Here is a 23,204-nt window from a genome sequence, read left to right as displayed (position 1 = left end):
GAGAGCATGCGAACTCCGCACAGAGTGGGACTCGAACCCAGGTCCGCTGTGTTGTGAGGCGGCAGCGCTAACCACTGCGCCACCGTGCTGCCAAATACATACATTCTTTATGTTAAATAATAGTTCAAAACCTGGTGAGTTAGTTCAAAACCTTCTTACTCTAAAACCTAGTTAGGGTTAGAGTTAGAGTTAGATAGTTCAATAAATTATTTAAAAATCAAACAGTGTGGTTTTCTGGATTTTTAAAAAATTCTCTCTCATAGTTGAGCTATTCCTATGATGACAATTACAGGTCTCTCTCCTCTTTTTAAGTGGGAGAACTTGCACAATTACTAGCTTACTAAAGCTAGTAATTGTGCAAGCTTACTAAAGCTACTAAAGCTGATCTTCCATCTCATAGCCACCAGATCGTAGTATGTTCTTGTTCTGATTCTGTTCACTTGGAGTCAGCATATGGTGTCATGTTATTCTTCTTGTGACCACCAAGTGAAAGCATACCAAAAGGAGGGTCCTACTTCTAGAATTAATTTACTTACCTCAATCCCCTCAGGGGCAGTCCTAGAATGGGGATCCTTGTCCTTCAAGCATCTATCATTAGTTCAAAAGAGATGAGTGGTGAATCCTATGTTTCTCAAGAACTGACACCCTTCCCAAAAAGAGGTCAAGATCTGTTCTCAATTTGTATAAAGCACATCTTGGGTGTTGTTTGATTATATCAGCACATACAATTCTTCAACACCCAGAGAAAAACTAAGGAAATAAAGGTCTCGTACTTTAAAAGAAAAAGTATGAACTCCTAGGGCAGGAGAGCTGACAAAATACGTGCAATGAAAATACATTGCCCGGCCAAAAAAAAGTCACACACTCTAATATTTTGTGGGACTGCCTGTAGCTTTGTTTGCAGTGCGCATTTGCCGCAGCATTGTTTCGACAACCTCATGCAATGTCACAGCATTTATTTCTGTCCAGAATTGTATTAATTTTTGGCTGAGTTCTTGTATTGACAATAGGAGTCAAACCACTCTGCAAGGTCTTCTCCAGCACATCCCATAAAGTCTATGGCATAGACTTTGAATGGGGTTAAGCTCAGGACTGTGGGGGCCAATTGATCTGCCAAAATGATTCCTCACACTCCCTGGACCACTCTTTCACAATTAGAGTCCGATAAATTTTGGCATTGTTGTCCTGGAATATGATCGTGCCATCTGGGAGAAAAAATCCATTTAGGGATTGCCTGGTCATTCAGTACATTCAGATACTCAGCTGACTTAATTTTTTTGCTGAATAATATTGCTGAGCCTAGACTTAACCAACTGAAGCAACCGCTGATCATAACACTTAACACAATTTGCTTATTGAAACCCAAACGGTGACTTTTTTTTTGGCCGGGCAGTGTAGTTGCCCTCAGGATTCTGTGAAAATACAATGGCTTGCAAAAGTATTCAGCCCCCTTGAACTTTTCCACATTTTGTCACGTAATGACCAAAAACAGAAATATATTTTATTGGAATTTTATGTGAAAGACCAACACAAAGTGGCACTCAGTTGTGAAGTAGAAAGAAAATTATACATGATTTTAAAAAAAAATTACAAATAAAAAACTGAAAAGTACGGTTTGCAAAAGTATTCAGCCCCCCAAGTCAATACTTTGTGGAACCGCCTTTTGTGGATTTTTGGAGTATGTCCCTACCAGCTTCACACATCGAGAGACTGAAAATTTTGCCCATTCTTCCTTGCAAAACAGCTCAAGCTCAGTTAGATTAGATGGAGAGGGTTTGTGAACGACAGTTTTCAGACCTTGCCATAGATTCTCTATTGGATTTAGGTCAGGACTTTGACTGGGCCTTTCTAACACATGAATATGTTTTGTTTTAAACCATTCCATTGCAACCCTGGCTTTATGTTTAGGGTTGTTGTCCTGCTTGAACGTCAGCCTCCGCCCCAGCCTCAAGACTTTTGCAGACTCCAACAGGTTTTCTTCTAAGATTGCCCTGTATTTGGCTCCATCCATCTTCCCATCAACTCTGACTATCTTACCTGTCAATGCTGGAGAGAAGCACACCCAGAGCATGATGCTGCCACCACCATGTTTGACAGTGGGGATGATGTGTTTAGAGTGATGTGCAGTGTTAGTTTTCTGTCACACATAGCGTTTTGCATTGAGGCCAAAAAGTTCAATTTTTGTCTCTTCTGACCAGAGCACCTTCTTCCACATGTTTGCTGTGTCTCCCATATGGCTTCTGGCAAACTGAACGGGACTTCTTATGGTTTTCTTTTAACAATGGCTTTCTCCTTGCCACTCTTCCATAATGGCCAGATTTGTGCAGTGCACGACTAATATTTGTTCTGTGGACAGATTATCCCACCTGAGCTGTGGATCTCTGCAGTTCGTCGAGAGTCACCATGGGCCTCTTGGCTGCATCTCTGATCAGTGCTCTCCTTGTTCGGCCTGTAAGTTTAGGTGGACGGCTGTGTCTTGGTAGGTTTGCAGTTGTGCCATACAATTTCCATTCCCGGATGATGGATTGAACAGTGCTCCGTGAGATATTCAAAGTTTTGGAAATCTATTTATAGCCTAACCCTGCTTCTAACTTCTCCACAACTTCATGCCTGACCTGTCTGGTGTGTTCCTTGGACATCATGATGCTGTTTGCTCCCCAATATTCTCTTAACAAACCTCTGAGGCCGTCACAGAACATCTGTATTTGTACTCAGATTAGATTACACACAGGTAGACTCTATTTAGTCATTAGGTCAAGATTTGATCATTCAGCGATCATCAGGCAACTTCTGAAGGCAACTGGTTACACTCAGAGAAAAGGGGGCTGAATACTTTTGCACACTGTACTTTTCAGTTTTTTATTTGTAACATTTTTTAAAAATAATATATAATTTTCTTTGTACTTCACAATTGTGTGCCACTTTGTGTTGGTCTTTTACATAAAATTCCAATGAAATATACTTTGATTTGTAGTCGTAACGGGACAAAATGTGGAAAAGTTCAAGGGGGCTGAAGTAAAGTAAAGAAAAAAATGAATCAAAAATTATTTGGATCATCTCCACCACACGGCATTACAATGTCTTGTGAATAAGGTCTTTATTCTAATGGTAGAGACGAGCAAAGTTCATTGACTGACGACTAATAAAATATAACGATATCAGTCATCTACATAATTCTTATAGTTCTTTATGTGTAATTACCAAGACCTGTCCAAAAACTTGAATCTTGCCATGTTGAGAAACATAGAAATTTTTCCTGACTTTGCCCATCATCAAATTTCAGAATGCCACTCTCCCAAGTGATTTCCATGAAAACGTTTTTTGTTTAATGCTGGTAAAAGACAAACAAAATACAAACCAATGTGGGTGAAAATATAAATGTTTTTGTTGATAATAATTGGTAGAACAGAATAATGTGGCAACACAGCATCTAGTTTGCCCTGTGCAAAATAAAAGAAAGTAACATGCTGTATCACTACTTTAGTTCTTACATATTGCAATATCCCTACATAAATATTGTTCTTTTTTTAAACTATTAGAGTCCAAGTTTTCTGAAATCTCAGATATTGATATGCTAGTAAGAAAAAAAGCAAGAAAAAGCTTGAATATTTTTAACTATCTAGCTTATTGATATTCATGACGTTGAATCCTTGATTCACTGGAGGATTTATTCTCTATACATAAGTGTAGCACTGCCTGTATTGCTCTTTTTTAGGCATGATGCAATAACAATATATATATATATATATATATATATATATATATATATATATATATATATATATTTTGGTACAAGTGTTTCCGCGTGTTAGACATTATTCTCTAGGGAGCTCTGCATTTGGTAAGAGTTGGAAATGTATCCAGACATACAGCAGTACTGGTGTCTATTCTCTTTCTTTCTGTTTAAAGTCTGAGGTACGCTCTCTCCTAAGAGGGGCTCTTGACTACTGAAGTTTTGCTAACACTGATTAACATTATTAGAAGTACCAATGTTTTCAACCTGAGGTCGCTGTAGCAACTAAATAGAATTATTACAGTATTGCAGTTGATGTTAATAGTAAACAGCATCAATGTAAAGAAAGAAGAAGAACAGTATGAGTGCATTTTGACACTCATTTTTGAGATTTAACTGCTTCCTCCAGGTGGTCGGCAGGGAAAGATGCCAGTGACCGCCCTGGAAGCTTTTGACCTGGAGATGAAGAGCTGGACACGTTATCCCTGCATCCCAAGTCGGAGGGCGTTCTCCTGCTGTGCTACAAATGAGCGAAGTCTCTTCAGCCTGGGGGGCCTCCAGCAACCAGGGCCACATAACTTCTACTCCAGACCTCACTTTGTCAACACTATGGAGGAGTATGACTTTGATCAAGGTAAGTAGTGGTTCACAGTATATGCTCACATTAAACTGCTGCAAAATTTCATGAGCTTTCAGGTGGGTTGCTTCAATAAAAGCATACGGTACATTAGGCAGATGATTAGTGATATTATCTGATTCCTGCGGCTCTATTTTTGTTTGCATTGTCTGTGTTGAAATAGAAAAAAAAAATCAAACTCATAGGCCTAAAACAAGACTTTAAAGGGCACACCATCACCTGTGCAGCATACTTAAATTACGCGGATCCATATTTTTATACAAATTACATACAATGAGAAAAAAAACATATGAATCTGCATTTTATCCAGATCCACATTAAAATTTAACAAGGTCTATACTGGTTGAAGGCCATTTCTTCCACCAGTTTTTGGAAATTTGTTGAGCAGACTTCCCTAATTCTACTGAACAACCAACCAGAGGTAGAGTGGTTGTGTACTTATTAGAGAGCTGATGGTTTCATCTGCATTATAGTACATATTACAAGATACTGAAACCCAAACAGAACTCAGTAGGTCTTCTATTGGTAAGTGTATGGCTGTATGAGCAGATGTAGCCTTGCATGGTAGCCTCTGCCACCACTGTATGAATACTGGAATTGGTTAATTTTTGGCTTCTGCTTGTATGGTCAGTCATACCAGGAAGGACTATATAGGTCGAATGACTCAGGGAATGCATAATTTCAGTGCCAGAATATATTACCACTGAAAATAATTTCCTTCACATAATGTGTGATTGTATGTAATCCACTGTTCATTTATAGAGAATATAAAATACAATATGATGGGTTTTTCCCCTCTCAGATTGATTTACTTGAATATTTGTGAAGAGAGGAGCTGATTTAGATGCAGCCTATGAGACTTGTTGGAATTGTCCCTATGTCTGTGTAGGTTCACCCAGGTTATGGTTATCCAACTTTGGAATTCTCCCATTGGTAGCAGTGGTAAAAAAAAACAAAAAAAACTTTTTCCTGCACTGGATATTTTTGTCCAGCTAAAGAAACAAACTAAGCTACGCTGGGGTTTTTTACTGATGAGTTACTTTAAATGTCAGTGCCTGAAATGTATAACAGAACAAAAAGTTCTTAAGCAGGGTTTGCTGAAGAATTTAATTGAAATACAGACATTCAAGGTGTAGATGTTCCCTCAGTAGCTCCATCTTTTAGTATTTTTACTTTTTGGTGTTGGGAAATGTGTTATATGATCAGCTTAAGTTAGTCTGCATGATTATTTTGCACTTTTGTGGTAGCTTCACAAAGTTTCTCTAAATCTTTTTGTAAGTACCAGGGATGTGGAAAAGAATGTGCCTCCATCATATTTAAAAATAGTCATGCCTGCTATTAACAATAATTAGGCCAATGATGAGCTATGTGGCATTTCAAATGAGTCCTGGTGGAAGATGGCAAAGCATTGTGTCTCTCTTGATGATATTCAGGTAAATAGGGGATTATCTTGATTTAGTAATTTAGTAGGCTGGTAGCTAAAGCATGAAACAATATTGAGGCCTCTAGTCTCAAAAATTGGCATCATGAGCAGCTGCTGATGCAAACAGTGATATCTAAACTAAACATAACGAAAAGTAGGACATTTGTCTTTCCATCCATCCATCCATCCATCCATTCTCTTCCACTTATCCGGGGTCGGGTCGCGGGGGCAGCAGCTTAAGCAGGGAAGCCCAGACTTCCCTCTCCCTAGCCACTTCGTCCAGCTCCTCCGGGAGAATCCCAAGGCGTTCCCAGGCCAGCCGGGAGACATAGTCTCTCCAGCATGTCCTGGGTTGTCCCCGGGGCCTCCTCCCGGTAGGACGTGCCCGGAACACCTCACCAGGGAGGCGTCCAGGAGGCATCCTGACCAGATGCACGAGCCACCTCATCTGGCTCCTCTCAATGCGGAGGAGCAGCGGTTCGACTCTGAGTCCCTCCCGGATGACCGAGCTTCTCACCCTATCTCTAAGGGAGAGCCCGGACACCCTGCGGAGGAAACTCTTTTCGGCTGCTTGCATCCGGGATCTCGTTCTTTCGGTCACGACCCATAGCTCATGACCATAGGTGAGGGCAGGAACGTAGATCGACCGGTAAATCGAGAGCTTTGCGTTTTGGCTCAGCTCCTTCTTCACCACGACGGACTGATACAGAGTCCTCATCACTGCAGACGCTGCACCGATCCGCCTGTTGATCTTCCGTTCCATTGTACCCTCACTCGTGAACGAGACCCCGAGATACTTTAACTCCTCCACTTGGGGCAGGATCTCATCCCCAACCTGGAGAGGGCACTCCACCCTTTTCTGACTGAGGACCATGGTCTCAGATTTGGAGGTGCTGATTCTCATCCCAACCGCTTCACACTCAGCTGCGAACCGCTCCAGTGAGGGTTGGAGATCACGGCTTGATGAAGCCAACAGCACCACGTCATCTGCAAAAAGCAGAGACGCAATACTGAGGCCACCAAACCGGACACCCTCAACTCCTTGGCTGCGCCTAGAAATTCTGTCCATAAAAGTGATGAACAGAATCGGTGACAAAGGGCACCGATTCTGGAAACGAATCCGACTTACTGCCGGCAATGCAGATCAAACTTTGACATTGGTCGTACAGGGACCGAACAGCCCTTATCAAGGGGTTCGGTACCCCATACTCCCGAAGCACCCCCCACAGAACTCCCCGAGGAACACGGTCAAATGCCTTCTCCAAGTCCACAAAACACATGTAGACTGGTTGGGCGAACTCCCATGCCCCCTCAAGGACCCTGCGGAGGGTGTAGAGCTGGTCCACTGTTCCACGGCCAGGACGAAAACCACACTGCTCCTCCTGAATCCGAGATTCGACTTCCCGACAGACCCTCCTCTCCAGAACCCCTGAATAGACCTTGCCAGGGAGGCTGAGGAGTGTGATCCCCCTGTAGTTGGAGCACACCCTCCTGTCCCCCTTCTTAAAGAGGGGGACCACCACCCCAGTCTGCCAATCCAGAGGCACTGTCCCCGATGTCCACGCAATGTTACAGAGGCGTGTCAACCAGGACAGCCCCATAACATCCAGAGCCTTTAGGAACTCCGGGCGGATCTCATCCACCCCCGGGGCCCTGCCACCGAGGAGCTTTTTAACTGCCTTGGTGACCTCAACCCCAGAGATAGGAGAGCCCACCTCAGAGAACCCAGACTCTGCTTCCTCATGGGAAGGCGTGTCTGCGAGATTGAGGAGGTCTTCGAAGTATTCTCCCCACCGAGTCACAACATCCCAAGTTGAGGTCAGCAGTGCCCCATCCCCACTATATACAGTGTGGATGCTGCACTGCTTCCCCCTCCTGAGACGCCTGATGGTGGACCAGAATTTCTTCGAAGCTGTCTGGAAGTCGTCCTCCAAGGCCTCACCAAACTCCTCCCATGGCCGAGGTTTTGCCTCAGCAACCACCAAGGCTGCATTCCGCTTGGCCAGCCGGTACCTATCAGCTGCTTCAGGAGTCCCACAGGCCAAAAAGGCCTGATAGGACTCCTTCTTCAGCTTGACGGCATCTCCTTACCGCTGATGTCCACCAACGGGTTCTGGGGTTGCCACCACGACAGGCACCGACCACCGACCTTACGGCCGCAGCTGCGGTCGGCCGCCTCGACAATGGAGGTGCGGAACATGGTCCACTCAGACTCAATGTCCCCCGCCTCCCCCGGAACGTGAGTGAAGTTCTGCCGGAGGTGGGAGTTAAAACTCCTTCATACAGGGGATTCCGCCAGGCGTTCCCAGCAGACCCTCACAATACGTTTGGGTCTGCCAGGTCGGACCGGCATCTTCCCCCACCATCGGAGCCAACACACCACCAGGTGGTGATCAGTTGACAGCTCCGCCCCTCTCTTCACCCGAGTGTCCAAGACATGCGGCCGCAAGTCCGATGACACGACCACAAAGTCGATCATCGAACTGCGGCCTAGGGTGTCATGGTGCCAAGTGCACATATGGACACCCTTATGTCTGAACATGGTGTTCGTTATGGACAGTCCGCGACAAGCACAGAAGTCTAATAACTGAACACCACTCGGGTTCTGATCGGGGGGGGGGGCGTTCCTCCCAATCACACCCTTCCAGGTCTCACTGTCATTGCCCACGCGAGCATTGAAGTCCCCCAGCAGAACGATGGAGTCCCCAGTGGGAGCGCTCTCCAGCACCCCCCCCCCCAAGGACTCCAAAAAGGTTGGGTACTCTGAACTGCTGTTTGGTGCATACGCACAAACAACAGTCAGGACCCGTCCCCAAATTGAATAAATAAGACATACAGGCAAACCTCGGTTTCCGACCATAATTCATTCCAGAAGGCTGTTCGAATACCATTTTTTTTCAAATTCCAAATACATTTTTCCCCATTACAAATAATGTAAATGGTCTTAATCCATTCCAAGACGCTAGAAATCTACCTTTTTCCAACATGTGTTATTTCATAATGTCATTTATATATCAAACTGTATAATAATGAAACATATCAAAGAAATGTAAAAGAAGCAAACACGAGAAAGATTCTTCCTTAATTTTTGCAAAAACAGTTCAATCACATTCAAATATTTTACAATTTGTCATTAGATGAAAGTACTAAAGTGCTTCAAAAACACTAAAAAACAATAAATTAAAGGAAATACAATTTAAAAATTAGTGCATCAGGAAGTTTGCAAAAGTGAGTTGATCATCAACTAAAGTGCATAGGACATTTTTGTGACACCAGATGTTCCTAAAGTTATTTAGGTCTTTTGTCGTTTTATAAAAACCAAATTCTAGTTTTAAGCGACATCTGATGTTACAGCAAAAAACAGTAGCTGCTTCTTGAACAGTATTGTTTTCAATGCTCCTCTTCCTGGTCACGTAAATTGTGAGTTTTGCCTCTCCAGAGATAAAATTTAAAAGCTGCCACTTTCTTTGATTCGATTTATTGTACCCAGTACCGTAGATGAATTTCCTGATACTAAAATTTTCACTGAACAGTAAAAACCTTCGTTAGAAGAGTGAAGAGCACTGCAAGTGTCCCACACTCACTAAAAGCATGAAAGACTGTCTCACGAAGGGGACAGAAGGGACACTGACTGGACACAGCAGAGATGAAAGCATTGGAACTGATGGCACCATGTAAAATTCTCCACTGGAGGTCGGCTGTTTTTTTCTTGAGGGGAGGTTTGTATAGAAGTCTCCACTGTGGGTCAGGTCCATTTCCCGTCATCCTGTTGGCCCAGGTAGTGGGTGCCAGAAAGAAAGAAAGAAAGAGAAAAGCATCGACGTAATCAGGTTAGCCTAAGGTACGAGTTATCGTCGTTTTTTGGACAGACGTTTACGGTACCATAACTCCATGGACAATGGAACGAAAATGAAGTGAAATATTATTGAATACAGTAAACTAAAATAAAAAGCACATTACCTTCACATTTTGTCTCGACTTTTCTCGCGCTTGGCAGCGAGAAATAATAATAATAATAATAATAATAATAATAACAATGGATTAGATTTATATATAGCACTTTTCTGGACACTCAAAGAAGCTTTACATTGGATCCATTATTCATTTACTCCTCATTAATTTTGGTGATGGTAGACTACGTGTGTAGCCACAGCTGCCCTGGGGCAGACTAATGGAGGCCTGGCTGCCAATCCTTGCCTACGGCCCCTCCGACCACCAGCGGAACAATCACACACATTCACACACCAGCTAGTGCCCCACTGGAGGCAAGGAGGGTAAAGTGTCTTGCCCAAGGACAGAACGACAAATGACTCGGTGGGAGAGGGAATTGAACTGCCGATCTTGAATCATTGGATGACCCGCGATACCACTGAGCCACGGTCGCCCCAAAAAGCTGTTTGTTTCGCGTTCGATTTCCAAATTTTGTTTGACTTCTAAGACAAAAAAATTCAGAAATGGAAGAACCATACACAGCCACAACAATACTATGCCTGTATAGTATTTAGAATTTGACTGCACACGTCTCATTTCCCACAGCTGTAGTTGGGACTGGCTTGTAGAATTTTATGAATTATCAAACCTGCAGATGGAAAAAAACAAACAAACATGCAATTGTCAGGACCGAGACAGGAGCGGAAACCAGGTGCGTCTGAACTAAAGTCTTTTTTCCAGCAAAGGCACCCGAGGGAAGCACGGGAAAGACCGGTGCACGAGTCCAGGGAAACAAAGCGGGACGGGCGGCATGCAGACACGGGAGGATACAGACAGGACTTAAGGGGAAACAGGAAGGCAGGCAGAGGTACAAGTCCGAGAGGCAGAGTTCGTGGTTTGGGACAAAGCAGAGTTCTAATACGGGTCCAGGCAGGCAGGTCGGGGTCCAAAAACAATCCGGGGTCAAGGTAGGAGTCAAGATGAACTGGCGACAAACAAAGCATCTACACAAAGGATCTGACGCTGGGTCCGTGTTCAAGCCGGGTCTTTATAGTCCGTGATTAAGGTTCAAACGGTGGCAGGTGTGTCGGGAATGACTGGACGCAGGTGTGGGATCTGTGCCGCTGGAAACCCAGTGCGAGGCTGGGGGCTGACCCTGAGTCGTGACAGAAATGATAGCAGAAACTAATACATTTAAGGAGTAACAGAGTTTATTTTTATTTTGGGCTTTAGCTAATGATTGTTTTGATTACTTTATTTTCTGAATTTACACCCTACGATTGTTTGCATTCTTTATCTCTTCCTTTTTGTTATGTGCTTGCCGTTCATAATTGTAACACACACACACACACACACATACACACACACACCTACACACACACACACACACACAAAGCGCAGAAGATCAGAAGATAATCTCAGTTTTGCAGTTAACACAACTCCTCACATATCCAGTAGTTCAGCAGCATAGCAGTTGTTATAATATTGTAGTGGTATAATAGTCTAAAAAAATCAGTTTCATATCCCGCAAAGCAATGCAAAAGCTGTTGATCCAGTTTTACATTAAGAAGAACAGGAGCATTAAAAATTACCAAAAACAAACAGTAACTCACTTCTTACAGCTGGTATCACAAAATCAAAGTCTCCAGAAGCCATAAAATATAAATTTTATATATTTTAAGATGAAACAGAGTTTCCAGGGAAGCCTCTTGCTTTACTTTGCAAGCTGCCACTTCCTGCTGGAAGATAAAGACTGAGGTGTACGTAGTTCTTGATGATCTACACTTATGGAAGGTATGCTTCATGCTTCTAGCTTCAATGCAACAATGAAGATTTCAGCATGTTCACATCCTTATGGTAAATGAACTATAAAATAACATTTTTGTTCAACTGTTTGAGATTTGTTGTTATTAAAATACAGGGATGAAGTACTGTGTTCTTTTGCCTATAAGTCATGCTTTTTTAAGGTGCAGGCTATACAGTATATTCAAATATATGACAGCCATGAGAGGATGCTCTAGGCTTGTGTTCTAGTATATGCTACTCGTATTATTCCTGTACCACTGAAAATTTAATTTTAAACATCAACCTTTAAAGACAACTGAAAAAGACAGATCAAAATGCCCCCCAAAAGTATATATTTTGCCAATTACAAGCTGCAGTAGTGAAATATGCAGCGGAAAATGGTGAGTAAGCAGTAGAAAGAAAGTTTGGAGTGAGCAAGAAACTTGTGAGGCTGGTGAAAAGCAGAGGATAATGCTTTTACTCACACTGCAATGAAGAGCTAATTTCTAAAAGTTAGAAACATTTCTAAAAGGACATTTCTAAAAGGAAAAAAAAATTAAATGGATTATTGCTTGAACAACGTGCTGCTGGGGCAGCCTTGTCAACAGTGCAGCTATTTTCCATTCTTAAGGTAAGTGCTGAGGCAATAAATATAAATGACTTTGCAGAAGGACTATCTTTGTGTTACCCCTTGATACAACGTCACCACCTCTCTATCAGAGCACGGAAACAATGTCCCAAAAACTGCCAGCAAACTTGAAGTTATTGGATAGTTTGACAAACCATGGACTTCAGTGACAACCAGAATAATCCTGTCAGGACTCAGAAAAGTTGTAATAATTTTAATTGAGTCTGACGACAACCACAATGAAGAGTAAGCAGTAGCTGTGTAACTCTGGAGTTCGCAGAGTTGCTCAGAAGTGACATTCAGGATGAAACATTCGGTAGACTTAGTGATTTGGAGTGAGATCAAGAGTTTAGTAATCTTGTTATGTTTGTTTATGCTATAGTTATTTTAATAATTGTTAATGTTTTGCGTTAATATACCAGACACCAATTCAGCCTGTTTTATATTTTGTTGTTATTACAATAAGTTGCTTTCAAGATGATATATCTATTCTTGGTCTCTAAATTTATAAAAATAAATTTCCTCCTGCACGGTGGCACAGTGGGTAGCGCTGCTGTCGCACAGCAAGGCTGTTCCGGGTTCACGTCCCACTCTGTGTGTAGTTTGCACGTTCTCCCCGTGTCTGCGCGGGTCATCCCTATGGGGGAGTTTGTTCAGGCTACGGTAGTAGTGTGTGGCAATGTCCTGGCTCAGAGCTACACACTGAAAGGTCCTCACAAGCCGTTGAAGTCAGCAAGAACTTGACTAACTAGTTAGCGCTGCTTCAGTCAGGTGTGTGTGTGTGTGTCTGTGTGTGTTCGCCCACGTAAAGCCGGAGAACCAGCAGAGAACCCACGCAGACATGGGGAGAGCATGCAAACAGAGTGGGACTCGAACCCGGAACCGCCGTGTTGTGAGACAACAGCGCTACACACTGCGCCACTGTGCTGTCCCTCTTCATTTCAGTGCTTATATAATATAGATATACGTATTGGTATGATTATCCTTCTCAACTGTTTTTGTAACGTACATATGCCGGTTTACTGTTTTATTTGCATAACATTAAAACTTTTAAATATATTTATTGGACAGAACTTGATATAGATGAGAGTGCATTTATGTGCATGAAAAGAGCGTTGTGTTGGCGATAAAACAACTGAACAGTCAAACGTCCACTTAATATTTACTGTGCAATATCAAACGTAATGAGGATGAGGAGGATCTCTGGTGAGATGATGCAGAAGTCTGACCTGTGTGAATGATGTTTTTATACTTCATTCTCAGCTGCTGACATGTGTGCTTCTCCCCCCACTGGATCGCACTGAAATAAAATAAATTAATAAACTATCATTCAAGCCGTTTACCTACGTATTTTTACCGTGAGTGCAATGGACTGCGTTTCGACTTGTGCACTCCCACACCATCTCTCTCTTCTTAACACCTGCAACACTGTTCTCTTTCTTCTGAAAAGGTCATCAAAGTCTACATATGCATAAATTAAAATCTGTACTTCGACTGCATTGCGGTGTGCGTCGTCATGCTGAATCATTGAATCAGGGCTCCATTGATGATGGTTTTTTTTTTGAGTTGTCGCACCTGTTAAACTGCGGGTCAACTTACTCTGGGTTAGAAAAACTAACCCTGAAAAGCGTTTATGAAATCGAAATCCCTGGTTTTCCAAGTTCAGGGTAAATCAACCCAGAACCAACCACAAGTTTACCCCAAGGTATGTTAACCCCACCTTTGTGAAACGGGCCCATTAAGACTAGAAAGCTCCTCACCATGCATGGAGGTTTCACCCCAAGTCCAGCACCCTGAGGCTGTACACTAAGCGGAAAGAGGGAGGCTGAGGACAATTGAGCATCAGGGCCAATGTCCAGGATCTTCTTCTTCTTCATCTTTTCCTTTCAGCTTTTCCCTTCAGGGTTCGCCACAGCGAATCAGTTGCCTCCATCTAACCCTGTCTTCTGCATCTTCTTCTCTCACTAACTACCTTCATGTCCTCTTTCACTACATCCATAAACCTCCTCTTTGGTCTTCCTCTAGGCCTCCTGCCTGGCAGTTCAAAACTCAGCATCCTTCTACCAATATATTCACTATCTCTCCTCTGGACATGTCCAAACCATCTCAGTCTGGCCTCTGACTTTATCTCCAAAACCTCTAACATGTGCTGTCCCTCTGATGTACTCATTCCTGATCCTATCCTTCCTGGTCACTCCCAGAGAGAGCCTCAGCATCTTAATCTCTGCTACCTCCAGCTCTGTCTCCTGTCTTTTCCTCAGTGGCACTGTCTCTAGACCAAACAACATCGCTGGTCTCACCACAGTTTTGTACACCTTTCGTCTCATTTTAGCTGAAACTCTACAGTCACACATCACACCTGACACTTTTCTCCACCCGTTCCATCCTGCCTGTACACCCTTCTTCACCATCTCTTACAGACTGTCCATTGCTCTGGACTGTTGACCATAAGGACTTCCACCTTCTTGATTTCTTCTCCCTGTAACCTCACTCTTCCACTTGGGTCCCTCTCATTCACACACGTGTACTCTGTCTTACTGCAGGTAACTTTCATTCCTGTCCTTTCCAGGACAAACCTCCACCTCTCTAGCTTCTTCTCCACCTGTTCCCTGCTCTCACTGCAGATCACAATGTCATCTGCAAACATCATAGTCCATGGAAATTCCTAACCTTGTCTGTCGGCCTGTCGATCACCATAGCGAACAAGAAGGGGCTCAGACCTGATCCCTGATGCAGTCCCACCTCCATCTTGAACTCCTCTGTCACACCTACAGCACACCTCAACACTGTCTTACAGTCTTCATACATGTCCTGCACTGCTCTAACATACTTCTCTGCCACTCCAGACTTTCTCATACAATACCACAGTTCTTCTCTGGGCACCCTGTCATAAGCTTTTTCCAAATCTACAAAAACACAATGCAGCTCCCTCTGGCCTTCTCTGTACTTCTATATCAACATCCTCAAAGCAAATACTGCATCTGTAGTACTCTTTTTTGGCATTAAACCATACTGCTGCTCACAAATGCTCACTTCTGCCCTTAGTCTAGCTTCCACTACTCTTTCCCATAACCTCATTGTATGGCTCATCAGCTTTATTCCTCTGTAGTTGCCACAACTCTGCACATCTCTTTTGTTCTTAAAAATGGGCACCAGCACACTTCTCTTCCATTCCTCAGGCGTCTTCTCACTAAGATCCTGTTGAACAACCCAGTCAGAAACTCTACTGCCACCTCTCCTAGACGCTTCCAAACCTCTACAGGTATATCACCAGGACTGACTGCTTTCCACTCTTCATCCTCTTCAATGCCCTCCTCACTTCATCCTAGCTGATCTTTGCTACTTCCTGGTCCACCTCTTCTAGTCTTTGTTCTCTCTCATTTTCCACGTTCATCAACTCTTCAAAGTACTCTTTTCATCTTCCTCTCACAGTGGTAATTTTTAAGCTAGGTGTACATTGTGTGAATCAAACCATTACTTTTAACTCAAGTAGGAAGGTTCCGTTATCTCTTTGTTTTGTTTTACTAAGAATTTATGCAATAAGACTCACCATTAGGCAGCTGAATAAAAAGAAAATTGAATGGATTACTTGTCACTACAGTTTAGACATCTTTTTAATGAACCCTTCTACTTAGAAAAAAAACCTAGAATTAAAATGCATTTAACTATCATTTGTTGCAGTTATTGTGTTCCAGGACCACCCGAGAAAAACGAAAATCAGTGATTTAGCGACCAAATATTTATTTTATTATTTGCGTATCGTTTAAACCTTTATGAACCTTCCCCATACTGATATTAAACCACCTTGTATCTGTGCTACCTTTTCCCACATGCTTATAGACTCTTTAAAACACTTTTGTAAACTTGCAGGAGGAACAGCAAATCTCTGAACACAGTACACATGTGGATGCTGTCAGCCAATAGCATGCGAGTACGGTATCATGTGACTACAGCTCATGGGAGACACTTGCTCCTTCCCCTCACTGTCTCCCTTGTCCTCAATGAGATAAAACTTGCACGTCATCAAGGACACTATTTAATATATACAGTGTATACTGTAATTTGAAAAATCAGCGACCAGGACTCCAGGTCAGCGGGGGGATTTCACCACTCTCCCCACAATCCAAGATTGGGTAACAAGCCCCAAGAGACATAGACAGCCTCAATACAAGAGCTACTGATATGAGAAGGAAGATCTTGACCCAACTGGAAACCTGGTGTCTCCAAAGCTTAGTTGTCAAGTACCTTCAGAAGATCTGATAGAATATGTGAATACCGCAATAAGAACCATCCCCACAGGGAACATAACTGAGACCAACAAGCCGATTGACAGTACAGCAACAGTAATCCTTGAGATGCTGGGATATGAGATCAATACAAGGCATAACAAGCAATACCCTCCATGGAAGAGACGAGGCCAAGATAAAGGCAAAACGGAGAGAAGTCAGCCAGGTAGCTGAGGTGCAGAAAGGGAACATGGTGAATAAAGGGGTACCCAGGAAATACAACAAGCTATCCTTACCTGAAGCACTCAATTGCCAAGCAGAAACGAAGAGCTCTGGCTACCTGACTGAAGAGATACACCAAGGAGATAGAGGCCGGAAGAAAAAACAAGACTTTCTCCACTCAACCAGCAAAGGTATACTCTCAGTGGCAGGGAAATAACATCAGCCGGTCAGACCCACCAGGAGCTGAGGTGGAGAAATACTCTAAGGGCATAAGGGAAAGAGAAGCATCACACAACACCGATGCCCAGTGGCTAGTGGACCTGAGAACTGACCACAGCAGCCTCCCAGAAAAATAACCAGTAACCATCTCAATGTGTGTGTATGTGTTTGTATAAATATATACAGTGCACCCTTGTTCTTTGCAGTTAATGCGTTCCAGGAACCACACGCAATTGAGGAATCCATGATCAAGATCGCAATCTATTTATCTTATTATTTACAGTACTGTAAGCGTTCATGAACCCTCCCCATACTGATACTAAACCACCTTCTATCTGTATTACCTTTCCCACATTCTTAACGACTGTTTAAAGCACTTTTGTGTCTCACAAAAGTCCAAGACTGATGGAACAGAGCGCAATTCTGAATGCCGTTAGCCCATAGAATATGCGTACGGTATCACGTGACTGCCTACTAAAATTCCGCGATGAGGTGGAGTCACAATCGTTGATGCACAAATGTGCGAGGGTGCACTGTAAATATATATACTGTATATATATATGTGTGTGTGTGTGTGTGTGTGTGTGTGTGTGTGTGTGTGTGTGTAGGTAGTCCTCAACTTACAAACATACAAACTTACAAAACATTCAGAGATAAGAGCAAACGCACGCAACCATATCCTACTGTTGGCCTGCAGTTTCCCTTTCTGCCACTATCCCCACTGAACTGCACTGCTGTGTACGCACATCTCTAACACTTATTCCCGCATCTTGTTCTTGTCTGTTATGTCTGTGAGCGTCTCAGCAATCAGGCTTCGTACCTTGGATACTTTGATAAAGCAAAGGCTTTTGAAGATAATAATAGTGGCGATGATCTCTCTGATAGAGTCTCTTTCAACGACAATAATTCCTCCTCCTCCTCCTCTTCTTTTGCTCTGAAGGTAAGATACATGCTACCTACAACAATACTGTACAGTGGATCATTAGCATCAAAGGCAGACTCTGGCTGCTGTTGTTGGATGTACTTAAAAACTGGTCAAGAGTTCCTTGAAATATGTTTTGAATTGAGATTAGAGGAAGATAATACAATCGTGTGAGTTACACGTGATGCTTAATGGTATATATTGGGACTATTTATATGTTTTTTAATATGATATTGTATGTTTCTATTCTTAGTTATTGTACAGGAACATATTTTGTGCTTTTACTTGTTTTCTGGAGATTTTATGAGTTCAATATCCATGGCAGACAGAAGTTAATTCGAGTGAAATGACATATTTTACGATTTTTCTGTGCACTGTTTTTGACAACCAACGACTTAAAATGACCTGTACCTGTGTTGTATTTTGTCATGTGTTGTTTTTATGTCCTTTTATTGTGTCTCACCAGTCTTAGGGAATAGTACTTTCATATCGAGAGTAGAAATGGAAATGAACTCAAATAGTGATCATAGATTGAAATTTAAGAAACAATGGCTTACGAACAATTCATCCATCCATCTTCTACTGCTTATCCATAGTCGGATCCCGGGAGAAGCACCTTCAATTGGGAGCCCCAAACTTCCTTTTTCCCGGCCACATCTACCAGCTCTGACTGGAGGATCCAAAGGCGTTCTCAGGCCAGTGTTGAGATATAATCCCTCCACCTGGTCCTGGGTCTGCCCCGAGGTCTCCTCCCAGCTGGATGTGCCGTAACACCTCCCTAGGGAGGCGCCCCAGAGGCATCTGAACCAGATGCCCATACCACCCCAGCTGACTCCTTTCCACACGAGGGAGCAACGACTCTACTCTGGGCCCCTCACAAATAGCAGTGTTTCTCACCCTAAGGGAGACACCAGCTATCCACCTGAGAAAGCCCATTTCTACAATCTCGCTCTTTCAGTCATGACCCATCTCTCATGACCATAGGTGAGGGTAGGAACGAAGATTGAACAGTAGATCGATAGCTTTGCCTCTTGCGGCTTAGCTCCCTCTTTGTGGCAACAGTGCGGTAAAACAACTTTAATACCGCTCCACCACCCCAGTCTGACACTCTTTTGACACTGTCCCAGACTTCCATGCAATGTTAAAGAGGCGTGTCATCCATGACAGCCCCTCAACACTCACAGCCTTCAGCATTTCCCAGCGAATCTCATCAACACCGGGGGTTTTACCACTGTGATGTTGTTTAACTACCTTAGTGAGTTCGCCCAGAAAGATTGATTCAAATCCCCCATCATCCTGTCTCTGTAGGTTCTCGGTTATCCAGGTCATGGTTATCCAAAGCTGTTTAAGTCAATCCGCTGGACGTTAAGAAAGTTCTTGAAGACATTTCGTCTTTCATCCAAGAGACTTCTTCAGTTCTGAAGGTGGCTGGTCATGTCCCAGCTTATTAACCCTGTGGTGTGTGGTCAGTGCTATTCACATTCCAATGACTGTCATTGAAACCCATCTGGCTCCTCAATGATTGTTGATGGGGGTGTCAAAGGGGGTCGTTGAAATGTGAGTTTCACCTTAGTATGCTATTGAGGGTCATTAGCATGAGACACATCACCTAGGTCAATCTGCTGAGACAGTCTTTTTGGGAGTTTTGAAAGGACATGATTGTGAATGGGCAAAAGGTGATGTCGCAGATCACCCCCCCCCCCCCGTTCAGAGATGGCTTCTACACTTTGGCGTGGAGGGTTTCTTTCACTCCTCTCTCAAAATATTTATCTTCCCTGTCCAAGATCTGAACATCGGTGCCCTGAAGTGAGTGTCCCTCTTCCTTGAGGTGAAGGAAGACTGCTGAGTCCTGTCCTGATGTGTTGGCTCCTCTGTGTTAAGCCAAGCGCCTGTGTAGTTATTGTTTGGTTTCCCGTTTTTTGGTACCTTTGATAATTGTGTCTATATACCACATTAAAAATGATTTAACAATAATAATAATAATAATAATAATAATAAATCTTTATTGTCCACCGGGGTGGAAATTCATCTTTGGCTCACCAGAATTACAGACGAGACATTTAAGACACAATACAGCAGTGAGGATCACACCATAGAAAGATAAGACAACAGCACTAAGAAGAGATAGTCCAACATCAAAAAACCTGCTTCATCATCATCATCATCATCATCATCATCATCATCATCATCATCATCATCACCATCGTTACCACCATTATCACCATCATGCAGTAGGTCATTCTGTCAAATTAAGAATGTTGACTGCTCTGGTGACAAAAGACTTCTTATAAATATTTTTGGTCACTAGGGGAACTCTGTAGCGCCTACCAGAGTTCAGAAGCACAAACTCTCTGGAGAGAGGATGGGAGCTTTCGGCTGTGATGCTCAGAGCTTTCTTCCTCACCCTCTCCTTGTACAATAGGCTTAAGGCCTTTTGGGGCTTGCCAATTATTTTGCTAGCCATTGACACAATCCTAGACAGTTTGTTCAGGAATTTACACTTTAAGTGACCAAACCAGGCAGAAAGATGAAATGTCAAAACACTCTCAATCATGGTCTTGTACACAAGTTCTAAGACCTGCTGACTAACACTGAAGCTATTCAGCTTTCTGAGTAGATAAAGTCGCTGGGAACATTTCTTGTAAATATACTCTGTGTTACCAGAGAAGCTCATCTGGGAGTCTAGGACTGTGCCTAGGTATTTGAAGTCCTCTACAGAGTCTATAAGTTGGCCATCCAGCAAGACTGGCAGTATAGTAATTTCTGGTTTAAGCATGATTCATTCCTTTGTCTTGCCTACGTTGATTTCTAGCTGGCTGGTGTGGCACCACCCTTCAAGTGCTACAGTGTGAGCACGATAGGCATCTACACCACAGGGGTCTGATTTAAGTAACAGGGCAACTAAGGCCATATCATCTGCGTACTTAAATAGTTTGAAAAATTGGTCATTGATCAACACCAACCCTTGTCATGAAGAAAAAAAAAATATAGCGGTAGCACGAAGAAGAAAAATAAAAAATAACGGTAAGAAAGAAAAAGGAGGAAATAAGGGAAGAGACAGCAGAAAATGGAGAAACGTTGCGACAATCTGGAGAAAAGTGGGTCGGTTCTCAGATTGTAGCAAGACAGTGCCACTCACCATTCATTTGCAAATGTAATTGCACTTTAGTTTACATATTTAAATGTTCAGATATTAAGATGTGATAGACAGTTTTTGCATGATTTGAATGAGGCAAAATAACATGCTTTTTCTCTCAAATATATTGTTATAATCATTTGTTTCAGATGTGCTGTAATTATTTTCTGTAAAAAAATTACATTTGGTGTTCAAAAAGTCTTCTTTCAAACTTGAGTCTTGCAAAAGAGGGGCTCATCTTAGTGTCGTCTTATATTCGGGCCAATACGGTACATATTCATGCATGCATATTTAATATAAATCTATACAGTATATATATATATATATATGTGTTCGTGTGCGCGAGTTATATAGGATGATTATTGTCAGTGGAAAAAAACAAGGTCTATGTTGTGAGATAAAAGTCGGGATTCCGAGACGTCATCACAGCAGCATCACCAGCTTAATTGTCATATCTGGATTGATTACGCCTCATCATTGATGACGTGTTGTTACTGTACGTCAGGTGCTGTGAACAAGGCAAACTCTTCACCTGCAAATTAAAAATGACATGTGTGTGGTTTATTATTTTCTATGGGAGCAACAGAGCTTGAAAATAAGTTTCTTAGAAATTAAAATCTACTTTGCGAGGAACGTGAATGAATGAATAATGAATGAATGAATAAATAAATCTAGAAATGTTCAATCAATCAATCAAGTTTTATTTATATAGGGCTTAATTATGGCAGCAGACATTTCAAAGCGCTTTAACAGACAGAGAAACCCAACTGAACCCTCCTGAGCAAGCATAAGTGACAGTGATGGGGAAAAACTCCCTCGATGACGAAGAAAGTCCGGGCAGGACCCAGACTCTTTTGGGCGGCCATCCGCCTCGACCGGTTGGGTGGAAAAGAAATCAAAGGAAAGTAAGAACAGCGTCAGAGAGAGAGAGACAGAGAGAGAGTGACAGATAGGCCAGATAGAGACAGTATCAATATGGTTAAGGTTGCTAAAGTCAAGGCACAATTACAGCTGCGTGGATGACTGTATGGCGGCACGGAGGAAGAAAGGAAGCAGGACCCTAGCCGATGGATAGTTGAGGGATGGTACTGGTGGGCTTGGAGGAGAAGGTCCACAGCACATGGAGAGATGGGGGTGATACTAGTGGGCTCGGAGGTGCAGGTCCACAGAGGAAGGTCCACAGCGGATGGGCGGATGAGGGGTGGAACAGTAAGATGACACGAAGGAAGAGAGGCAGCAGGACCCCAGTCGATGGTTAGGTGAGGGGTGATACTGGTGGATGGGAGGTGCAGGTCCACAGCAGATGGTCCACAGCGGATGGGTGGATGAGGGGTGGAACAGTATGGTGGCGCGTAGGAAAAAGGAAGTCGTACCCCAGCCGATGATTAGGTTAGGAGTGGTACTGGTGGGATGGGAAGAGCAGGTCCATAGCAGATGGGTGGATGAGGGGTGAACCTGAGAAAAACCTGTGAGGACATAGAGCACAGAGACTCCAGGGAAGAAGTTTAGTTAGTAGGGTGTGATTGGAGAGTGAGATCAGAGAAGAGGAGGAGTAACAGAGATGGTTGGAGAGAAGGAGGAGGAGAGAGGAACTCAGTGATCTGGATGTTGAGTCTCCAGCAGTGTAGGTCTATATGAAAATAAACGTAGTAACCTAAGTTGCCATTAATTGTAAAATTTATGAAAAAGAAAAGTTTTACGTCTAGTCTTAAATAGTGAGAGGGTGTCTGCCCCCCGAACTGAGGTAGGGAGGTGGTTCTACAATAGAGGGGCTTGATAGCAAAAGGCTCTAGCTCCCGTCCTACTTTTGTAAATTCTAGGAACCACCAGTAGCCAGTATGTTGAGAGCGTAATGCTCTAGATGAATTATAAGGAACAAAAAGTTCCTTCAGATAGGTCGGTGCCTGGCCACGAAGGGCTTTGTAAGTGAGGAGGAGTATTTTAAAATCTATCGTAGCTTTCACAGGAAGCCAGTGCAGAGAAGCCAGCACAGGAGAAATATGGTCTCTGGCACTGGTCCTGGTCAGAACATGGGCGGCACTTTACACCTTACACCTTATCTCAGTGTTCAGGTGTACGTGTGATGTGACTGGGCAGTCGAGTACGAATTTTGCGCCCCAGCAACAGCTCAGCTGGTGACTTGCCACTTTCCACTTTCCAGTGGGGCTGCTCTGTATGACATCGGGGCCAGGTATGGATCTGTATTGCTGTGCGCTGCCTTCTTAAACAGTCTTTTCACAATCTGTACTCCTTTCTCAGCCTTTCCATTGGCTTGTGGGTATAGAGGACTGGAGGTTACATGATTGAACTAATACTCTGAAGCAAATGCCTGAAACTCATGAC

General features: G+C 43.1%; 1 protein-coding gene across 3 annotated transcripts in view; it reads left to right on the top strand.

Annotated features, from left to right (window-relative positions):
* Window positions 1–23,204, top strand: part of klhdc8b (kelch domain containing 8B) — a 165,841-nt gene that overhangs the window by 109,557 nt on the left and 33,080 nt on the right. For all 3 annotated transcript variants that reach the window (XM_068338920.1, XM_068338937.1, XM_068338928.1), the window contains one exon: window positions 4,143–4,367. In XM_068338920.1, coding sequence (XP_068195021.1) covers window positions 4,143–4,367 — 225 coding nt within the window. The remainder of the gene's footprint in view (window positions 1–4,142; window positions 4,368–23,204) is intronic.

The sequence above is a fragment of the Antennarius striatus genome, chromosome 2, assembly GCF_040054535.1.
Source record: "Antennarius striatus isolate MH-2024 chromosome 2, ASM4005453v1, whole genome shotgun sequence".
Classification (NCBI taxonomy): Eukaryota; Metazoa; Chordata; class Actinopteri; order Lophiiformes; family Antennariidae; genus Antennarius; species Antennarius striatus.
Note: the sequence above shows the minus strand (reverse complement) of the source record. Positions and strands in the feature narration are given on the sequence as shown.